Source organism: Prinia subflava, chromosome 12 (genome assembly GCF_021018805.1).
Source record: "Prinia subflava isolate CZ2003 ecotype Zambia chromosome 12, Cam_Psub_1.2, whole genome shotgun sequence".
Lineage (NCBI taxonomy): Eukaryota > Metazoa > Chordata > Aves > Passeriformes > Cisticolidae > Prinia > Prinia subflava.
The window spans coordinates 15,814,798-15,838,287 of NC_086258.1; the positions used below are offsets into that span (position 1 = coordinate 15,814,798).

At 42.2% G+C, this 23,490-nt stretch overlaps 1 protein-coding gene across 7 annotated transcripts in view; it reads right to left on the reverse strand.

Annotated features, from left to right (window-relative positions):
• Nucleotides 1-2,873: 2,873 nt before the first annotated feature.
• The window catches only part of STXBP4 (syntaxin binding protein 4), a 65,826-nt gene continuing 45,209 nt past the window's right edge, over nt 2,874-23,490 (reverse strand). For all 7 annotated transcript variants that reach the window (XM_063409478.1, XM_063409473.1, XM_063409472.1 and 4 more), the window contains 2 exons: nt 19,573-19,630; nt 2,874-8,756 (listed from right to left, as the gene is read on the reverse strand). In XM_063409478.1, coding sequence (XP_063265548.1) covers nt 8,642-8,756; nt 19,573-19,630 — 173 coding nt within the window. In that variant the 3' untranslated portion in view covers nt 2,874-8,641. The remainder of the gene's footprint in view (nt 8,757-19,572; nt 19,631-23,490) is intronic.

Here is a 23,490-nt window from a genome sequence, read left to right on the forward strand (position 1 = left end):
GTCAGTCAAAGGCTTTGTTATGCCAAGATTAGTTGCTCCAGAGTAATCTCTACAAAGGCTTTCCAGCTTTATGATAGTTAAGAGGAGATGTGATTTCTTTTTAATATTTTAACACTTCCTCTCAAAATTACAAAAATCAGGCTGATTTTTGTTGCAGGTGCTCCAGGCAGAGGAGAATTGAGCACCCTGGCAGCCTCTCCCTGGCTCATGGAGTGAGGCTGTGGCAGAGGATGGCAGGAGCTATTCTGAGCTCTGAAGTCCTCCCTAATGTCACTTTCATTCAGGCATGGATTTCTTTTTTCTGTCCCACTAGCTGCTATTCCCTTTTATAAAGAACGATCTCAGCTGGGTTTTCTGTAGCAGAACTTGCTCTGCTCGAGCCCTGGGTGCCAGCAGTCCCCTGATTTTTCGGTGCTGTTTTACTGCTGTTCAAGTGGCTGCTGTAAAGACCAGAGGGACAGCCTGGCACCAGGCTAATCCATCCAAATATTGGGTTTTTCAAGAGCAGTAAAAGCTCACTCCAGCTCTGGATCTCACCAAAGCAGAGGAGGTTTACTGAGTTTTTGTGCCTTGAGAGCTGCAGAGGAATGACGGCGTTCCCGTGAGGATCAACCTTGTTGGGAGCACAAGTGAGGCTTCCCTGGAAATGTGGTGCCATTTCAAGTGGAGACTCTGAGGAGGAGTCTGCCAGCAGCCTTTTCATCCTCCCTGCACCCTGACTCATGAATAAACACAGGCAGAGAGGGAGGGGATGAGAAGCAGCCAGGACTGTGTTGCTGCAGAGCTGTGCCTCTTCCTATAAACAGCTCCTCTCTCTCTTTCGGGGCTGCCCGGGGTTTTAGCAGGTGTCTCCCTGAAGGGAAGCCCAGCAGCCCATGGCACCCACGTGCTACAGCAGCTCCCACTGATTTTAGGTCACATTAACAGCAAATCTGGGGATTTGCTCCGCTCCCTCTGCTGCTGAGGCTCCAGGCATCAGCCGTGTCTGATCTGCCTTCAAGGGAGGCTGGAATCTGAATCCCACCGTTACCTACAATTTTAACATCTACTCCACCTCCCAAATTGTGAGAACTGGCACAGGGGGTATCATGTGCAATAGTCTTAAAAATCTTGGCAGGTTAACTTTGAAGAAAATCTCTGCTTAGGCAGTAGTTCCTGCTAGCAATTACCAGGCTTTTATCTGTAGCTGTCAGTACACTGTAAAAAGTGGCTGTTACTCCCATTTGATAGATGAAGCAGATGTTCTAGGGACATCTGAATAGATTTAATGCAGAAATTGCATGCCTAAAAGGTGTTCTAGAAAATCCCATCATTATCACATGACTGATTTTATTCAGTGCACCCAGGAATTCAGATCTGCTGGCTGTGCTCTGCTTCTCTTATTTGTTTTAAAGCAACAGTTCTGAAGTTTTCATTTTGTTCCCCTGCTGAGGCAGAGGAGGAGACTGGGGGTTTTTTGTTTGTTTGTTTATTTGTGTTTTTTTTGAGGCAAACTTTCAGGTATGGATTTATTCAAAACTTCTTGAGCTTTAATTTGGTTTTGTGATCAAGAGGCACAGAAGTCACATTTGTGAAATCCAATTAGGCTCCAGCCCTGGCAGAGACACATGACATGAGGCACGTACATCCGAGTCCCTGTGCCTCTCTGCTTTTAAAGCCCTCAGCCTCCATGGCAGAGCTGTGCTTCAATATCTCAGGTATTTGCGATTACTGCAAACTCAATTTACCCACTTGAGAGCTCTCAGAGCTGCAGCCCTCCCCTTGCAAACGTGGTAGTGACAGAGGGTGAGCTGAGCACTGCTCTGCTCCAGGGGAGGGATCCCGATCAGACTGGGGAGGGCAGGAGAGCTGCAGATGGATGGACCCAAGAACAAGTTCTGGATGCAGTGGGCACACAGGGAGGAGGCTGAGCCGTGGCCTCGGCTTTGGCAAGGAATTGCAGCCTGCTCTGCACGTCCCTGCTCGTTCCCCTCCCTGCCTGCAGCTGCAGCCTGCTGGTGCCTTTGCAGAGCACACTGGTTTTTGGATTGAGGGCTTTCCACTACAGTGAGCTAAAAGTTTTCAGAGCAAGGAAGAGCTCTCCTGGTAACCCTCCCTAGGATCCAGCTCCCAAGCTCAGGGAGGTGGTGATGCCCCTGGCAGGGTGCCCCTGCCCTCACTCCAGCCCCTGAGCCCTTGGCTTGCCTTTCCCTTCTGGCTATTGCAAAAAACAGGAACTCAATCCTTCTCCTTACCTGGAGAGCTGTAATTTCCTTCAGCCACATCAGAGGCTGAATTGCTAATTCCCCCCCTGCTCCAGGCAAGTGTTCCTGAGCCAGAACAGCCCCCTGGGAGCAGCCACTGGGGCTGTTCAAAACTTCAGTCATGATGGCTGCTGAGTTTTCTTATAAATGAAAACCTGCGTTTTTATGAATGTGGTGAAATTACCAAGGCCTTTTCCTCTGATTTCCTGATTTTAAGTGGGTGAAATTGTGTATCCAAAACATCGAGACAAGCAACAATAACAAACCAGGTCTGAAACAGACCGCAGGGTTTTGTACCAAACAACCTCTGAGCACAGCAGTAAAACGCTTTTCTGTTATCCTCAGCCAGCCACAGGAGTTTTCCTGTTGGTGAACATTTACTATTGATTTCATTTTTGGCTTTTGTAGCATTCTCTGCAGGACTCTAAGTGGTTACTGGAAACAGCAGAGCCTGCAGGACTGTGCTGCTTCAGCATCTGCAGAATGGGTTAAGCATATCCATGGAGAATTCAGGCTCCAGGAACTGGACTGCAGTCCCAAAGCTGAGCAGAGAAAGGAGTGAGAGATTAATTGCATTTATACATTTTCATTTAATTTCAGTTAATAAAATGATTCCTTTTGGTTGCACCTTTCAATTAGCCACATAACAAGACAACCATACTTTAACAGTTAGGAACTATTTCCTGATCCTCCATATCTTTATTATTTACAACAGTTCTGCATTTAATTGAAGGAGTGATATGGTCTGAGGGTGCCAGGCAGGTTCTCACTGGGCCTCTCTGCTCCTGCTCAGTGATGTGCTCAGTGCCATCAGTGATGGGCAGTTGTCTTTGGCTTGGTGTCACAGCACAGCCGGTCTGTGGCTGGACAAGATAAATCCAGCCACAACACAAACCCAGTTTGGCTGGCCTGGCTCGTTCTGGAACAGAAGTGGAGCAAGTCCCTGGGTGAGCACTGACAGGATAGATTTGAACCCAAACTGGGGCCTCAGCCAATCATGCTCAGTCCAAAATGCAGACACATCACAGGCAGAAGCCTGGAAAATGTGAACCCCCTGTTTGGGAGGGACCCCAACAATGAAACACCAATGTTTGTGTCATGGTCAGCAGGGACTCGAGCTGTGAATCTCCAGCCTGCAGCACTAGGAACAGGAACCCCACGGTGACTGATCAGAGTCCCTAACAATGGGTCCCCAGTGGCTCAGACTGGAGATGGAAATGTGCAGCTCAATCTGGAGATGGAAATGTGCAGCTCAGTCTGGAGATGGAAATGTGCAGCTCAGTCTGGAGATGGGAATGTGCAGCTCAGCCTGGAGATGGGAATGTGCAGCTCAGCCTGGAGATGGAAATGTGCAGCTCAGTCTGGAGATGGGAATGTGCAGCTCAGGCAGGGCCTGAGGTCTCCCCTGTGCTCCTGCTGACCTCAGGAGCAGCGGGGTTGGAAAGGAACAGGGATGCATTGCCAGCCTTCGGAGTGAAAATGAAAACATCAGCAGGAACCCCAATGCTCTGCTTTCCTAGGATCCTTTCTCTTTCCCATATAAGCAGTTATTGTTATATTTCTATTTCAGGCAAGAAACGTAATTTTATTTCTTTTTCCATCTCAATCACATTTTAATGAGTTCTCTTCACATACAAGAGCAAGGATAGTTCTTGATGATAATAATAATAATTGGGCCATAGGGAAATACTGCCTGTGGGCAGCTGACAGGCAGGGTACTCGAGAGGAGACCAAGACATTTCTGATCAGAGAGTGGCTTTTGGGGGTCAGGGTGAAATAGTGACTGATGTGAAACGGCAGCCAAACTACTGATTTGTCATGGTTTGCTTTTACCCAAGAAGCCCAACAATGAAACCAAAATTCCTCATAGTGACTGGCTGGAGAAACTGGAATCTTCCTCTTCAGGATGAGGGATCATTTCAGCAACCTCCCTCGCTGGAGCCCTCAGTGAATAATAAGGTTTGTGTGGCTGCACTTCAGTGTGTGCTTTGGAAAAATGCTGGATTAAATTCTCTGGAGTCTGGAGCTCCATGGTAAGCCCCAATCATGCCTGTCCTGGCTGGTGTGCTGGGAATTCCTGGGCTGCAAGGTACAGGCAAGGGAATATCCTCAGACAGCAGTTAACCCTGCACAAACTTAACCTCAGCTAAACCAGGAGGTTGTAAACAGAGATTCTGATCGTGGACATCAGATCAAACACGGCCTTGTGGCTTTAGGGCCAGAATTTGCAGGGGACAAACCAACCTCCCAAAACATACCTGAGAGCAGGCAGGATAGAGATTTTTTTATCCACTCTTTAAATTAGTTTTAATTAATTTGGGTTTGACTGATACTGTAACACAGGGACAGAATCAGCATTGGTTATCAGATTTCAACTTCCCAGCTTTATACTGGGAATCATGAGGCTCTATTTCTAACAGATCTTTGGATGATGCAATTTTTTTTCAACTCTATTGATGAATGACACAAAATTAATTTCATCTTTGTGGGAAGAGGATTCAATACTATCATCTTGTAATAAACATCTTAAATGAGTGTTGTGAAAATACCAACCTATTAAATCCATGCCAACCTTAGCCACTGTTTGTGGAAAAAAATCTAGAATGAGCAATAAATAATCAAGCCACCAAAAAAAATATGAGCAGAGCCTGGATGGTACAACCTGTGAGCTGGCTGCTATTTTTAGTGTTACATGAAAACAATCCCTAGGGAAAGGCAAAGCTGGTTACAGAGGACAAAGGTGAGGCTTTAGCCACTGGTATTTGGTTTTTGGTACACTATCACTGCAAGCAGCCAGGGGAAAGATTTACTGAGGTATTTAGGTACCTAAACATGCCTAGCAGCATTTATAGCAGCATCTAAGTAGGTTAGGTGCCTAATTCCCATTAACTCCACGAAGATGTTTAAGCTGCTGAGCATCTCTGCAGAGCTGGCCCCAGTGCTGGGCTGCCAGGTGCCAGCCTGAACTGGTGTGACTGGGCTCACCCTGCAGGCTGCTGCTCCTGGGAGAGGTGACACACCAGGACAGGACACACAACTGAACAAAGGCTCCTGGGCCAGCTTGAATTCTTGCTGCTGACTTAAAATAGAGCCACACGAAAGTCACTGAGAGCAGCACTTGCAAAAAGGCCACTGAATTTTGGAGCTTAGTTTGGAGTCCTGTGTGTGTCTTGAGCTGAGGTTTGGGAATCCCATCAGTTCCCAGAAAATGTCACATTTCACAAGCCAAGCCAGAGCAGCACTTCTGGAGCTCCGGGAGAGCCTTGCCCAGAGTCAGTCCTGCACAGCCCAGCCTGTTCCACAAACACAAATATTTTTCTTAAAGGATTTTCCTTTCCTTACCTCAGTGGCACCAGGCACCTCCTGAGTGTTAGAAAGAGACTTAAATAAATGAACCAAACCATTCCTGAAGCAGCCTGTTACAAGAGGCATTCCAACACATGGAGAATGTTATGTGGGACAGATTCATTCCAATATAACGGTGTAGTTTTATTAATTTAAAGGCTGTAACATACATTTTAGCATCTTTTCCACCTAATTTTTTAAATTCAGGAATAAAAATGAAAAATTGCTGTTTTTACAGTGTTGCATATGTTGACAACTGCTCTTTACAAATTCTGTTCCAAGTTATGCTAGAACCATTTTCTCAATATACACAGTTCAGCTTAAGCAAAAGAATTTTCACAAAACTATTTCACAGAAAGGAAGAGACAAGGGGAGATCAAGAGAAATAACCTAGGAAACAAGTATGCCAGTGTTTAAAAATAGATTGGAACATTTGGAGATTGTAGGTAAGAAAATGTATTCTCAACCCCAGAGAATGCGAGCTGGTGGGTTATCTGAGGAGGGGAACACTCACTGGAGCAGCTGAAGAGATGCAGAGATCTATTCCTAAAATTTTTGATTTCTAGGCAGGTTTATAAGAGAGAGAGAGAGGAAGAAGCTCCAGGGTGGTGCCACACGGGGGTCTGTGGGAGGTGGCAGGGAGAGGAGCAGGCAGTGCACAGCAGGGTGGTGCCACACTGGGCACACTGGGCACAACTGGGGTCTGTGGGAGGTGGCAGGGAGAGGAGCAGGCAGTGCACAGCAGGGTGGTGCCACACTGGGCACACTGGGCACAACTGGGGTCTGTGGGAGGTGGCAGGGAGAGGAGCAGGCAGTGCACAGCAGGCTGCACCCCTGGCAATGGGCAGAGCTGTGCCCCTGCAGCTGATGCAGCACAGGGACAGCTCTGAGCTGTCCCCATGGAGCCCTGCAGAGCCTCCCTGAGCCCCATCCCTGAATAGCTGCTCCCCTCTGGAGCACCCAGCTGGCACAGAAGGAATCGAGGCAGCAAGAGGCAAGGGGTGGCTCAACCCTCTCCTGAGCAGAGCTGGGAGCTGGGATCCGTGTGCAGGCTGGATCTACTGAGGTATGAGCAGAAAGTGCTGTCATAAAGCAGCCAAATGACTCCTATGGCTACAGCAAATACCACAAGGAATTCAGAACATCACGGATCTTCTGTGGGTCTGTGCCATTCTGAGGAAAGGGATTTAAATAAAAATGCTTCTGGAGTGTCCAAGCCTGAAAGTGAAGCACATGCTCTGTCCCTTTGGCCTGAGCTCTCCAGGAGCACAAAGGAGGCTGTGGAGCACGCAGGAGCCACTGGAGCAAATATGGCTAAACCATTCATGTGTTATTGCTGGGAGAAGTTTTCTTGGAAATGTGAGTTACTGTGGGTCTGCTGAGCAAGCTTTTTTCCCCTTAATCCACACCACCTGTGTAGATTCACAGATAATTTGGGTCTGACCTAGTTAAAAGTATAAAACACATTTTTCCTATTTGCTTATTCAATATACCCTGACATCTACTTCCTGCAAAGCCTGTAAAGGTCTCTTTTGTGAGCTGCAGGAAGAACATTTGGTGATGTGCTCTCCAGCTCTCAGGCCAAGCACAGGAGATTACTGAGCTGCTATTCAGAGGCCTGACTTGGATTTCAAAAAAATGTGGATTATTTTGGTTCAAAAGGATCAACCCTTCCAATGAGCCTGACCTGGCACAGCTCTGCTCTGCTGAGGACACCGAGCGTGGTCGAGGCACCAGAACTGCCAGGGAGTCTGGTTTTGATATTTGATATTCAATTGATATTGGATGAATGATATTTCATTCCTCAGAGGACAAGGCATCTTAACTCCAATTCACACCTGCTGAAGACAGACAAAATAATCACAAAATATGTGATTGCAGCCTGTGCCTTGCTCACACTGCCACAATCACCTCCTCCCTCCTGGACTGAAGCAGAGATAGAGATTTCCTTTGGCATATTCATCAGTGCTTCTGCAGGTTCAGGTCTGTCTCATTCATTAGTAACACCCACCAGTACATACACAATACACACATAAAGAGAAAAATGTAGCACAGAATCATACATCTGACAAAGCTGACACCAGACATTGTGCTGGGAATAATGAGATTTAAAATATCCTGTGCTACTGAGGTACACAGAAACCTGTTCATTAACTTGCACTAGCACCCCCCATCATTTTCTTTATCCTCTTTACAACATCACCAATGTGTACAAAATGATTTTGTTCTACTTAAAAGACCAGTTCTGAGGAGGTGACTGATTTCTGCTGATCCTGGAGGTGGTTTCACAGCTTTCATTGTACTTGAAACTTCACAGCTTCCACTGAAGTATTTGATGTGTGTCTGTATTGGTTTAGCAGAGCACAAAAGTAGAATAGCTTTCATATTGCCTCATATTGTTGTCAGAGTATGATGTCCTCTACAAAAACTTCCTTTTTACTTGACAACTTACATGTCACATTTGACAAATTTTTCTAAAGCTCAACAACCAATCTTAATATTTGTTTAAAAAGTCATCACTCCAATATTTGTAATAAATCACTAAATTTCTAGTAGCAAAACTTATTTGCAGATTTCTCCCACAGAAATTAGAATTTTCAGTTAAGTCATCTACATTATTCTCACTAGAACTGGTTCAAAAACCCCACCTCATTTTGCATCTCTCAGTCAACCATCAGCTGGAATCTACCACCAGTGCTCCCATCTTAAATCTCATGTTACTTAAACCTGGGAACATTTCAGCTGACCTGGAAAATTCAGCTTCAGGTCAGGGAAATTATGAGTCTGTGGGAAAATCATGAAAAGACTGGACTCACTGAGGTGAGGCTGATCCCTGGCACACCAAAATGGGGCAGAGGAAGGACTCCTGTGGCACCTGCACCCTTTGCAGCACAACAAACCCATCTCAAAATGAGCAGAACTTCCTCCAGCTTGATGGGGAGAAATGTCAGCAGGTGCTACGACATCACACTAGGAAACAGGGAGATTACAACCTGTGCATCTTCTCACTAAGGGAGTAAAAGCAGACAAATACTCTGTGTGCACAGCTGTCCTCAGCTCCTGGGCCCGGGGGGGTCTCTGATCCCATCCTCCTCCTCCTCCTCGCAGCAAAGCAAGCTCAGCGCGCTCGTGACGGGATGGATCCAGGACGTTGTCTGTGTCACGTGGCTGAAAACCAACAAGAAATGCTATCAGCAACCCAAAAGAGGCTTTCCCATCCCGAAACAAGGAATTCCAGGTGGAGTCTGGAGCTGTGACAATCATCAGGACACCTTCAAACACAGAATTGTCTTTTTTGTGCTAACTGCAAGATTTTTAAAAACCAAATGTGGAGTCTTCAGCCAGCCAGAACCTGGACTGGAGGTTCCATTTCCCAATGCAATAAAGAAAATGCTTTCGTGTGAGATTCCTGATACAGACTGGTGACATTTCTTGTTAATTATTGGAGCTGCAGACAATTAACACAGCGGAGTATTAACATGGCCATCTCACTGGTTCCAGCCTGAGGGAGGCAGGGTGGTCGAGATGAAGCTGAGCCAATGTGGAATCACATCACAGAAACACCCTCAGCTCTTCAGAACATGAGCCCTGGGAGTGTCCAAGGCCAGGCTTGCACCAGCCTGGGATGGTGGAGGGTTGTCCTGCCCATGGCAGGGGGTTGCAATGAGGGGTATTTAAGGTCATTTCCACCCAAACAACTCTGTGATTACTATTGTAGCATCATTGAGTAATTCTTCTTCTTGCAGAAAGAATAAATAAAAAAATTATGTTTTTTTAACATGTCCTCTAGCCCAAATTCTGGACGTGCTCCCACAGCCTTTACACAGACAATAAAAGGGCACCAGTGCTGATTTTTAAGGTTTAAACCCCACACTGGCCATGCAGGCTAAGCTGCTTTAAAGTTTCTGGAAAGCTCCTGTGTGAGTGGAAAGAGCCCAGGGAGGGCTCAGGAAGGACAGACACACAGACAAGTCTGGAGTCTGTGCTGAGAACACTGCACACCTTGTGAGTGGTGTGTGCATGTGAGCCATACTGTGTGTGGGCAACTCACTGCCTCTTCTCCCTTCTGGAATAATCTGTTCTTGGGAAAGGAAATAGCTGCTTTTCACCTGAAAAAAAATCTTGCTAATAAATTCACTGCTTTTATAGTCGAGTCAGTGCAAAGATTAATTTTGTAATACAAGTTCACAACAAGAATAAGCTGAAAAATATTGTTGGTGTAATAAATGCCATAAAGGACAAATGGCTCTTCTCACACGTCCTAACACAGTGTCCCCAAAGCCCAGGTCTGCACTCACTTTTCAGGTGCATTGGTTTAATTAAATTTGAAGGAACTACTCTGGATTTACCTTTTCAAGTCAGAGCAGGTTTTGTCTTTGTGTGAATAACTGATATATATAACTTGAATAACTGATTATGGAAACAGATCTACTGAAGCAGGAATCTGAGTCAATGTCCCACTGCACTGAGTGATGGGTTTGGGATCACTGTTCCCATCAACATGAGCACCCAACCCACACCTTGCAGCTGAGTGCACTGAGCTCAGAATGAGCTGGGTGTCATAGGGTGATGCTGTTCACCAAGAGGTAAATATGATCCTGATGGAAATCCCAGCAGGAGCTGCTCTGAACAGTCACCTATGAATTCAGGCACTGCTTCAACTGAGGCAACGCCTGAGTGAGGACCAGACCACGAACACAAAGTGGAATATAAAGGCCCCACACTTGGTTCTCATACATTAAAAACAAAACAAAACAAAAAGCAATTAAAGAAAAAAAATCAAACCCCAAAGCTCCATTTATGTGTAAAACCAATTCAGAAGTGCCCTTCTGGTGAGAGCAGGACTGGATGGATTCCATTCCTTCTTTTGTTACAAAAATGTGCATTACTGGGGTTGTAGGATCAGATTCACAGGAGTTAAAATAAAAGGATAAATGAAAACCATGTTCCTACAGAAAATACACTGCAGCAGACAATGGCCACTCTCAAGGACAGTAATTGTTTCATTCTAAGAAAGCAAATGTACTTTTTTTACTAAGAATAAGAGCAATTTGCCAAACATTTCCAATGTTTACCTTTAGAAAGTCAGGTGACAGCCAACATGAACATGAAAAGAGTTGTTTTACAGTGTTTTATGAGAGACTTGTGAATAAAGTCTGGGTAACGAAGAACATTGTCCTCATTATTCCACAACACTGGGAAATTTATGCATTCATATTTATATTATGAATATATTTACATTTGTAAACATACTCAGAAAAATATCTCTGCTGCATATTTCTGTTTTCTATAACGCCAGGAAATGCCTTTTTTCCCCCAATTAAAATATTCAGTCAATAAGGCTTAGTACTGGAGATGTGCTCCAGATTGAAGTCCCAGCATGTGATTTATTGGTAAAACAACACAGAACTTCTTCCAATACCTGGAGAATTACAGGAGCTGAATGAACTGGATTCCATCCATTCCACCTCTGCCAATGCAAGATTTACTGCCTCCAGCACTACTTAAAGTGTTTATATTGCCTACTTTTATCAAACCGTTTCTGAGCAATCCATTGCTGAATTTAAATAAGAACAAAACGATTTTTAAATAGTTTCTTTTTCCCATGTGACTTTCTCATGTGGCATGCCCTGACCTGCTGTGTACCTGAAGCCTTGGCTCCATTTTCTCCTCAGCATGCAGCACCAACCCTGTGAAATGGGAGAAACTGCACAGAAGAGTTACAGGGAAAGGCATCCACAGGTCTTTGATGTATCCAGCTAAAAAATTCTTTGTGAAGTGTTTCTTCTTCAGACGGTTTTTCTCCTGCATCCTCCAGGGCCAGGAGGCAAAATACAGCATTGCCCAACTTCTGCTGCTGCTCTGAGAACTTCACTTTGCTCTCACACAAATTAAATGCACAAAATTCTCAGTGCAAAACTGTGGCACTGAAATCTGGGTTACAATTATCTGTATTTGATGGTATAGATAGTTTCATCACTGGTAAGAAAGAAAAGAACCAGTTTTCATTCATTTTCAAAACACATGGGGCCAAGGTTTGCTCTGTTGTGAAGCTGCTGCTGCAAACGCTTCTGATTTGAACCCAGCTCCTTTCTACTTGCTCAAGACTTTATCCCACAGGTGATTCTCTTAAGAGTTTGGTTTAAACCCTTTGCCAAAATCCTTCCCAGGAAAAGAGCTCTTATAAATAAACATTAAGTCCAGATACCATGTCTCACATTGTCGACAGACACACACAATACGTGCAGATTATTTAGGTAGAGAATAAATGTATAAACCCTGCTGCTATTTATTTTTAGCTCTCCAAAAGTGCTGTGACTAAAGAGCTTTGACATAATCAGTCTGAAGAGATAATCCCAGATTTACTGGTTTGGAGAACATTCTTGTATTAGAAATACATCCTCTGTGATTTGTGTGTTAGGGCCAGCAATAAAAAGTGAGAGGGAGTCCAAATCTGCCTCTAGGTTTTGCTTAATTGATGCAACTGGTTTGAATACTAAAGGAATATCTGGAGAGCCACCATTGCAAAGTTTAAATGTACAACATTTTCCATTTGCAAATGTTCCTGTTCAAAAGTCTAATTTAACATTTTCAGAGCAATTAGCAACATTTAAAGATTTTTAGGTTTTCAAACAAATCACTGCTATCGGAGGGCAGCCAAATTTATTGCTAGAAAACAGAAACATTTGATCTGGAAATATGTCAGTAGATTAGTCTGTCTTTTTAACATTAGCAAACTGCAGGACAAATTTCAGAGCTTGGGAAAACATAACATGAGAACAGAGGGATGTTTTGGCAAAGAAATAGTAGCAGATTATTTCAAATGCCATTATAATGACTCTCCTTATGGCCCTTCCTTCTTCACATGGAAAATGACTTCTTATAAAATTACAACCTCAGACAATCTTTTAAGAAAAGAATAACTCAAAAATTCAGAGAAAGCCTAATGGAAAAAATAGCTGCACCTTTTTTTAGAATTATCAAGACATCTTTTTCACCTTAAATTGTGCTCTCCAGCCAGGGCCAAACTCTGGAGCCTCTGGAGGGAATTGTGAAGTTTTGCAGACACCGTAAGTGCTGTGGGTCTCAGTGTTGAGATACAAGCCTGACATGCAGCATTCCTGAAAGTTGGTTTTTGTTGTTTTTTCCCCCATTTTGACATGGGATGACACTGACAACACCTGGCTCAATGTTTCAACTGCACCAGGGATCCTGAGCTTTAAAAGGAGCCACCTTGTGCAAAACCCATCAGTGCTGAGATCAGTTCAGGGGAGGAGAGGCCACCTTAAGGAATAACTCAGTCAAACTCTCCTAATGAACAGGGACTATTACTCATTAGAAGCTGAAAATGATTTAGCTGTATATGAACCTAAAAAACCAAATTCTGGCCTCTGATGAGCCCTGTTCTTCTCTACCAAACTGAGGAGTCTGGAAGATGAAAGTGAAGCTCTGCTCATGTAAAACAACACAAACACCATGTTTTCCTCCTTAATGAGCATACCCCACAAACTAAATCCATGTAATCCATAGCAGTAATTTTGCTAAATTTTTAATCTCCATTGCTTTTTGATTTCCTAGTCTCCACTAGTCCTTTAACATGCACTAGTGCTCAGCTGGAGAACACTGAGGCTCATGAAGCTGCTCCTTATCTCTGCACTTTGGAAAGGCCAGTGGTTAGAAAGCAGACACTAAATGCTGTCAAGCTCTGGAAAACTCTTGCTATTTTGAAGAGCAAACGCTGGGAAGATCTGCAAGGAATAGCTTATTCTGAGCTGTAACTAAAGCATTTTAATTTAGCGGGTAAGCAATTAGAGCAAAATAAAACAACTGAGTGACACTGATGCAAGTATAATCTATCAATCCATCAATCAATCCTGAGAGCATCTAAGGATGACAGTTTCCAGACATGAATCCTAAAGGCAGTTTGGGAAAGGTTTTTGCACTGCGTTCATCAACACCGGATTATTTGAACTGAAACATTCATTTTTCCTTTTTCCTTTTTCCTTTTTCCTTTTTCCTTTTTGTTAAAATTCATTTCAGCCTGTGTCCTCTTACAAGACATTTCAAAAAGAACATACAACCCCTGATAGTACCCCAGGAGATGCTGGGCAGGTCCTGGAAAATGTCAGTGACCTTAATTTTTACTGGCTGTAATAAGATCAGGAGCACATGTCACCTCATGGAGCTGTGTCCTGAGGCAACATGAATGTTTCTTGTATTTCCCTCAGGGACTGCAGATTTTGCTTGACTATTAATTAAAGATTGAGGGATATAAAGTGAAACCTCAGAAGACAGTCTTGCTATTTATTCCTTGATTAAACCGATTAAACCCTTGTCTACTCAGAAAAATCTATAAGCCATTTCAGAGGGCAGTAATCACTAGGAAGAAGATTTATCCAGCCAAATAGCGTGTGCTGCATCATTAAAAATTGTCAACAATAAACAAATGGCCCGAACTAAAATAAAATCAGTAACAACAGCAAGATCTGAGCCACGGCTGAATCAGAACTAAGGTTTGAGTGAGAGCACAGGAACTTCTCAGCTTGCAAGCAGCACCTGAAATTTGTCTCCCCCAGTGTCAGCCAAGTGCTGGCTGAATGTGTGCAGTTACTCCCAGTCCTGTCTCCGAGTGAGCTGCAGAAAAATTCCAGTGCTGTGTATTTGCAAATGCACCAGAGCATGTGCAAGGCTTTTCTTTACACTCCTGGTGTACTAAACTGCCATGGACCTGGAGCAGTGACTTTGCACATCCTGAAAAACCTTGCTGTGTGCTTTGATCTGCTTCTGCTGGCCCACCCAAAACCCAGGGAGCAAAATAATTCACTTTCTTTCTCACAGAAGAAATTTTAACAGATGCCTTCTGTGACAGGCCAGAAGCTGGAGAGAGTGTGCAGTATTTGTGGAAGCTGAAGGAATGTTTCTCCATTTTGGTTCTTGATATTAAAAAACAAACAACCTCTCAGGAAAAAAAAGATTGCCCAACCAAAAGCAGCTTAAGGTCTTAACATTCTTGTATTACAAGCTCATGTTATCATAAAACCCAATGCCAAGTTTCCTAGTTCTACATCTGAGATTATTTTCCTTATAGTCATGCAAAATGATTTCAGTGAGAATCAGAGAAACTGAATTCCAAAAATCCAAGAGAAACATGTCAGGACTACCCAGATTCATGTGGCAACATCAGAAGGTGTGAACTGATGCTGAGCTGATGGATGGAGCCAGCTTTGGATCCCTGTACATTAAACAGGAGTAACAGCACATAGCACTTGGTTAGTGCTCAGCCAGTACTATTGAAATATTTGCCACTTCTTGTGACTATATAACTATTCTTTATTTTCATTCAGGAGAATATGAGGATGACAGGTAAAAGGAAATATTTTCAAAAACAACCTTTTTTTTTTGCGAGTGAAACATAAAATAGGAAAGGTCCAAATTTTAAGAGATGCAAAGTAACTGCAGCTTTCTTTGAACTCAGTGGAACCAGCGTGGCATGCCTCAAATTACCCATCCCCACCCACAAAACAGCAGAGTTAAGATGGGGACACCTACAATGATGATTTGATAACTGCTAATTTTGGCACAAGTAACTTGCCTACTGCTTTACAGGGAGCTGGGAGCAGAGCTGGAACTGGATTCAGTCCAGGGGAATTTCAATTCCATGCTGAAAAGTATGGCAGATCACGGGTTTTCTTAGTTTGCTCTGAACTGACTGAAAATTAGGTGGAACATACAGAAGTTTACTTCTACATAAGGTCTGCTATGATTTGAAATTAATTAATTTCTTCTAGCAAGGGCCACAACCCTTGCTGGAGATAACCTGAAGATAACCAGGATAGTGTAATACACAAGATTATTCAGGAATGAGCAGAACACACCTCAGTGTGTTGGGGTTTGCATCCTTCATTTATAAAGCAGCAGAAATGTGCAGAGAACATTTAGAAAAGGAACAAATCTCTCTTTTCAAGTTACTGTGAGGTAAGTAAAATCAACTGTGATTTATTTCCTTTTATGATGATACCTTTAACTCCAGTGTTGTAAAACATCAATGTTTATACTACAGCAGTTCTCCATCTAGCACACATGCTCTGCTATTCTTAGCTCAGCTGCAATGATAAACAGTTTCTGTGAATGCCCAGTTTTCAGTAAAGTGAGTGGTGTCTCCTTCCCAAGCAAGATCAAACAAAATAGGATTTTATAGTGTGATGTGTCTGCTTTCCACATAGAAACATGATTTGTTAGGCATGATTTAAAAATCCACTAGAGCATCATGTGTGGTTTTTATCAATCTGTATTTTATAAGTATTGACTTTCAGCTTTTACTTAACCTGGAGCAAATTCTCCACCTTCCAATGGAGGAATCTGAAGTACACAATGCCTCCATGGGAAACTTCTGATTTTTAGATAAATTGCTGAAAGATAACCCTAAATGAAACATTATTGTTTCCCCTTTGCTGTAAGATAGAAAACATGACAAGCCTTAATACATCTAAGGAAAAAGATCCCAAAAGCTTTAAAATATTTGAGAACTTCTACTTGTCTTCTGTGAAAATTTAAGATAAGTGTTCTTGAGGAAAATAGCTGTTAATGTAGAATATTTTGGAATCTAGTCCTATTAAAATGCTAGAAAAGCAGTGTTTACAGGGGCAAATTTCACAGCTGGTCCTTACAAACCACATACATATGCAAGGGGTGGGTGGGAGTAGGAGGGAGCATAGCAAGGGCCTGCCTAATTTTAGGTGCCAGCCTCATGATACAGAGCTGCCATATGTTAAAGGTGAACACAGTGGGAGGATGCAAGAGATGAACTAGAATGGGTTTTCTGGGGAAAAGTTGGTGTGTCCCAGCTAAGGGGTTTTATGCTGTTCTTATGTGATTTTAAACTAGCAGGGTGAAACCATTAATTAGCAGATCTGGTGCCTCCCTGGGAGGGCAGCTCTGCACAGACTCGTTCTCCTAGTTGAAAATCAAACCCAGAAATTCCTAATTCACAAAATCACTTCAGTGGTAGAATGAATAGCCACTGTTTGTGGCTGAGGAAAACTGCTGGGGAAACAGGCACCAGTGCTTTGTTTCTCTTGAGGGGCATGAATCTGGTGCCATGTGTGAGTGACTGGTGGTACTGCCACATAAAAACACAACAGTGCTTGTCCTCTGTTATTTTAAAGTACACCAAGTTATCTTTAAACGTATCTGGGCACAAATTCCATTTTTACTGCCTGGCAGGAGGGGAGTTACATTTGCAGTGAAGCTGATCCATATCTACTGTTGTAATTTTTGTCCTTCTGATTACTGTTAATTTATTTTATTTTAGTAAGACACTTGAACTTGCTTTTTTCCTAGTGCACACTGAGTTGTAACTCAGAGAGGCAAAATTTCAGTTTGCTATTCCATGGTAAAGCTGTACAAATGAGCTCAATGCCCAGGCCAGCTTCAAGTCAGTTTTAGCAGTCTAAAGAATTGTTTCTCACACTTGCAGCACTGACCAGTCCTGACAATCTGGTTCATTGAAAATAATTCACTGAGGCTGAAATGATTTGTGAAAGTTGTGATTTCCAAAGCTGTCCTAAGGTCAGGATTCATGGATAGGATGCAGCTTTCCCTGGTAGGTACAGGGAGCTGCTCAGCCCCATGTAAATGTTTTATTCATGTCACTTATTCACATAAGTGGGTTTCACTTCAGTGTGTAACACAAGCCAGCTGGTTCGCTTCTTTTAAACTCTGATTTCTCATGCACCTCATATTGCTACACCCCTTCAGAGATATTTATGGGAATTTCACAGCAAGCTGTCTCAAGCTTATGTGCTATTAAGATTCCTTTCTGGGGTGTTTACTGCATTAGATTTATAATGTATAGATTTATGGACTCAGCTACTTGATAGCCCAGTAAAGCATGTTGGAACTGAAGGCAACTGCTAATTAAAATAACACTTGATTGTATATTTGTATACAGGGAAGTGGGCTAGTGCTGAAGTACTTTTTAAGCCCCTCATGGCTTTGGCTGGGCTAAAAATGAATGAAAGGATTCTCAAGTAGAATAAAAGGATTGACATTCACAGCCAAAGAGAACAAGAAGGTTACAGCATTAGTACCAGGGCTGTGAAGTATCAACTATTCTGATAATCCCCATTTAAACAATTAAGATTAAATCCTGCTGGAAAGGATCAGCTGATAAAATAACCCCTCAACAAGCTAAGTTCCTTCTAGAAAAAGGATATTTTCAATGTTGGTTTTCACCCTGAAATCTGCACCATTTGGTGTTAGGAACAAGGGGCTGTGCAAGTCCCCAATGCTCCTTGCTCCAAACAGTTAACTCTAACAGCTGACTTCACATACATTACACAGGGTAGTAAGAGGTGTAGTAAGAGGTATGGATTGCCAGGCATGCAAACAGCCTGGCTTACACTCTGCTAAGGCATTTGGAAACTGTGATGAGAGCAAAACAAGGAAATAGTTAAAAATAATATTCATTACTGTGATGTGTTATTGAAATGCTCAGTTAATGCCATTCTAATGAGCTGCATTAAGAACTCCACTTTGGTGTGGTGACTCCACTCAGAAGTTTTTAGCCAGTGGTCATAAAGGATGATTTCACACCCTTCTCTGCCATTAAAATGGACAAATTTTCCTTGCCTTCCTTCCTCACAAAGACTGACAGAACTTTTTAGGACAGATTACAGCAGGCAAACAGCAATGGAAAAGCTGGGCACTGTCACCAGGAGCAAATGAAGAGAGTCACTGAGAGTGAGATCTGCAAAAATCCCTGAAAAAGCTTTTCCATGTGAACTCCTGAGTTCCAATCTGTACTTTCAGTAAATGGGGATAAGATGCAAAACATCTGATGCTTTCTGCAAATTGCACCACCTAGAGTAGCTGAGATTCTACTGTTGCTAATAAGGATCTGCTTGTCACATCTGCAATGGTTCAGCACCCAAGTGCAGAGCTCAGAAGTGTCTGCACATATCCAGCAAATCCAGCTTTCTGCTGAGTCACTGAAATATGTATCTATATGAGAAACACAGGAACAAACCCAAAAAATCCCAGGGGGGTGCTTCAAGGATGTGTCATTCTTCTGTTCTGATTCTAAATTTTATTTGCTGTTATTGATAATGCAATCTTCAAGCTCAGTTTCCTGTCACACAGGTATAAACCCAGATTTTTACCCAGAGAAGAATCCAGCATCCACCTTAACTTCCCAACTGTCCTGTCATGGCTCTCTGAACAAACAGAGAGCCCAAGGGAACAGTGCTCTTTTTTAATAGCTGCTCTTCTATTTATTTCCATTGCAATGAAATTGGCTTTTAATTCACTTTCATTTCCTAAGCTATATTTCTACTTTTTTTTTTTTTTTTTTATAAATCTCATGTAGTAACCTACATCTGTCTGGAAATAAAAGGCACCCTTTGATTAGAGCTGGAATGCAGGATCATATGCAGTGTGTTTGGAAACCTCTGCAGAAAAAACCATGTCTGCTTTAATACATCTCGCTCGAGGCAGCACAGGGTGAGGCAAGGACAACTGAGCAGTGTGCTTGAAAAAAAGGAAAAAACCCTGCTTTTCTTGGCCAGTTAATGCATCAACTTCAGTGTTATTTACGTGACTTTTGGAAGAGTTTGGGATAAAAGTAATTTATTTGCTGCCCTTCCTCTCTTTTAGGAGACTGCAGAAATCCACCTGTGAAACTCTGTGTTTCTGGCACCTGTAAGAATTAAACACTGTGGAAATTTCAGCAGCTAGAATAACTTACTATTAACTGAATCATGATATTTATGGAATGGAGGTAAATCATATTTTTCACCATTTCCTTCAATTGCTTAGAGCAATAATACCCCCCCATTATATAAATTAATATTCACTATATTCTAGAAAAAACAACAGCATACAGTGCAATGTGCAATATTTTTTTCCATTAATTCTAAGACTGAAAATGTGTTTAGTTTGATGTGCTTCTATTTCAACTCTGATCCGTTTTCCCCAGAAAACTCACTTGATGAAATATTTGATTCCATCAGCTGTATAAGCTTCTTCCCATCCATAAGGCAGACCTATGAGGAGATAAAAGAAATAAGAAGTCTCTCAAAACTCAAGTGACGCAGAGAACATAGTTTTGAGATAGTGTAAGTTAAAATGCTGTCATTTCAAACAATGTCATTAAAAGATCATAAATCAATTCCTCCTTTTGTAACAGATAATAATACAAACAATACAATTTAACAAATACTTGCTGGGCCATAAAGCTAACTTTGATGATTTGATCATACATTTATTCACAGATGATACTTTTTGATAAGTATCATTTGATGACACTTCTATTACTAGAATGATGAGTAATACTTTTAGTAGGGTACTATTGTATATTCCTTTAAAAATTAAATTGTCCTAGCAAATCTTTACCTTTTCAGTAACTATTTGTTCAAATTTAACCCATTGTAGGGTTTGAAAAGTGCTGCAGAAAGAAGCACCAGTCACTGTGAAGAAATGCTCCCAGTTTTGAGATACTGTACTGTAAAGTACAGAATGGCAAGGGCAAGGTTCTGAAAAACTGTGGGTTTTTGAGACTAGAAATATCTATTAAATTTCAACACGCAAGACAAAATTGTTCTTGAAGTGTTTTGCCTGAAACTCGTCTTGAAATGTTAGTGTCTCAGGAGTTAAACTATTTTTGTTCATGTCCCAGTGTATCTCAAAGACCAGCTCATTAGAACCATCTGTGAGCCTGCTTTTGGTTTAAAACTTTTATTTGGAAAATGTGCTGGACTGCACGCACCATCTGAGCTTTGAAAGCTGCCTCCTCCCAGGGACTGCTCAAAGTGCTCATGTTTATTTTTTAATTTTTTTTTTAAAGGCTGATTTTCTTCTGTTGTCACACCTTTGTCTCCAGTGTGATTCTTCTTAAAAGCCTGGAGAGGGATAACTGCAGTTCTCCAGTATAAGCAGAATTCATTACAGCCACGGAATCAGGACTGGGCACACTGGAGCTGGTACAAACCTCCTGGGAAGGAATTATACCTGTAGGCTCCAAGCAAGGAGCAACAACTACCCAAAACTGAGGATTTCAGGAAGGGAAGTTGAGAATTGGGTGCACTACAACAGCACCATGAGCAGTAGTACAGCTTGAAAAAGAAAAAAAAAACCACTGGACTGATTTTTTTTTCCTATCACTTTTACCCCCATTAGTCACTTATCTCAGGCTTCTTCCCATTTTCAGTTTAGATCAGATCTATACAATCTGTTCCTCAAAACATGCCACCCACTACCTTTCAAAGAGAATAATCCACAGCCACTTCCCTTTAAACACAAGGTAGCTGCTGCATAGCAGTTCTCAGGCTCTGACTCCATTCTGAAGGGAGGAAGAAAAGGATGTTTTAAGCTATAAATACACTAGACATGCTCACTGCTTCTTCCTTCCTCTCCCATGAAAGATGGGACCTTTATTCAGCATGGGTATTTTCTGATTATTTAAATGGCAATGGGATTCGTCCTCAATTGCTTCCATCTGCCCTGGCCTTTCCTTTTCCTGCATGAAACATGCATGTCCAAATAAATGACAGTGGATTTGCTCAATTATGAGTAAAAGCCCAGCATCTGCTCTGCACTCACATGGATCCCCTACATCACCTGTTTTATTTATCAGCAATAATTACACTTTTTCCCACTGGTGATTTCATTAAAATTATGAGGTTTTTTCCTCTTCTAAATGAAGAATTGTACATAGTTAGCAATAACTAATGCTCTGTATTCTTCCCTTACCCACTGAAGACTTTGCTTTTCAAAACCACTGAATACATTTGTCACCTAGAAATGGAACTCTGGAAATATCTCCAATGCTTTATTTGCCTTTTTGACTTTGTATGCATTAGATTGTGTATCCTATCCATCCTTTATATGCTTCCACATTCTACCTACATCAGTAGGTTTTTTAATGCTTTAATTTTCCACATTTTTTACTTGCTCGCTGCTGGTTTTTCAGCGCTGTTCCCTTTCTTTCCTTTCAGATTTTACTTCTGTTTCTTGTATTTCCCCTGGTAGCTAGGAAGCTCTCATGTTTTGCATCGTATTTCCCCAGACATCATCCCCACTTCCTCCAAGCTCACTGTCTCTATGAATCATTCATAAGTTGATCTACTTCCTCCTGCTTTATCCTTTCACACCCTCCAGGGTCAAGTTTGCTTTCTGTCCTAGGGTCAAATTTGTTGTCTGTCCCAGGACTTGCTTTGAAGGGCTGCTAAGCTCTCACCTGGAGTAAATGGGAGGCAAAAGAACTGAAAAAGGCAGAAAAACAGTCTGAAATACACAGGATTTGGCCTACATAAACTCCAGCAATCTCAGATTTCCTGCATATTTATAATTTCTTGTGTGAACTGCTACAGTCTCTTTGATGAATCTTCATAAATAATATATTTGTCTGCAGCTGTCTGCATAGATCATCTTAAGAAATTACAGATTTACAGTATTTAAAAACTAGTTCATTTCAGCAGAAAATAACAGGCTTCTTGCCATTCAAATATTTGTGACTATTTACCTTCTGCAAGGTAAAGAGAAGGTAAAACTGCAAAAGCAATTGTGCATGCAAAAGGAGCAGTCTCCTGAGAGAGAGCACTTTAGTCAAAACACACAATAACCCACCAGCATTTTCTTCTGAGTGTATAGATTTAATTAGGGTTAATGCCAAAGAAATGTCTGTAATTCTCTGTGAGGAACACAAGCAAGGATCAGCTGCTGCTGTTTGTGCCCAGCACTGCTGCAGCCAGGCAGGGTCCCTGGGGACTGCTCCTCCTTCCCTGAGATCCTGCTGGGATAATCACTGCTCTGGAGTTTTATATAAAAATGAGAGGAAATGAAGCCCTTGGGCAAACAGAACCTTCCTGATCCCTGGAAGTGTGGAGCTTATGGATCTTTGGCTTAACAGGACAAGAACTGCACCAGCACTGCCACTTTGGGTCCCAGAAAAACAAACAAAAAAAGAGATGAGCATCAGCCTGATATAAATATTTATATCAGCCCCCTGATATAAACCTGTAGGAAGTGACAGACAAGGAAGACTTTGCTGCAGCTCCCAAGAGAGGATGTGTGTGCTCTCCCTCAATAACACTGCACACGGCATGATCCCTCATGTCTCTAAAGGAAAAAGGGGGAAATGCAGGTGTTATTGGGAAAATATCATTTTCCTGGGCTGTTATCAACCCTAGAAACTGCAGTAATGTAATTGGGTGATTTTTTCCCTAAATAATCTAGTTAAAAATTATTAAAGCAAAAGATATATGGAGATCAGCAGATGAAAGCAGTAAAGCAGATACGACAGCAGAATATTCAGTTGACTCAAAACTGCAGTCTTGACATCAGAATACTGCAGTCCAAAACTGCTCTATTTTCCTTATTTTTTAAAAATTACTCAAAGGAAATGAGAGATTTAGAGCCAGTAAGTAAGAATCGATCACAGAAATGCACCGTGCACTAGGATTTTATCTAGATTTAGCCTACTTAGATGCTTCAAGATAAGTATGTCCTTAAGTGCTTTCTTCTGGGGCCAGAGTTTAAAACCCTCCTTCCATTACAAGCCCCAAACATCTCTGATGAGTCTGTAAGGAGTGCTGAGGGACAGCTGCTGCCCAGAGGTGCTAATCTCACCCTAAATGCTCTTCTGTGAAACACAAACTCATTTCCAGCATTGTTCACACCTTTTTTACCCACCATTAAAAGGGTCTCTGGCTGCAATTCCCTCCTTGTTATGGGTTAATAGTCAGTATCTGGAATTAAGATAAAGTTTAAGGGATCTGGAATGCTCAAGCCAGATTGTACACACACTCTGTTTCACAACGAACCATTCTTTGATCAACAACAGAAATAAGGATGTCTTTGTTACATATCCTTTTATGACTCTTCCATTGTACATATCTTTTTACAT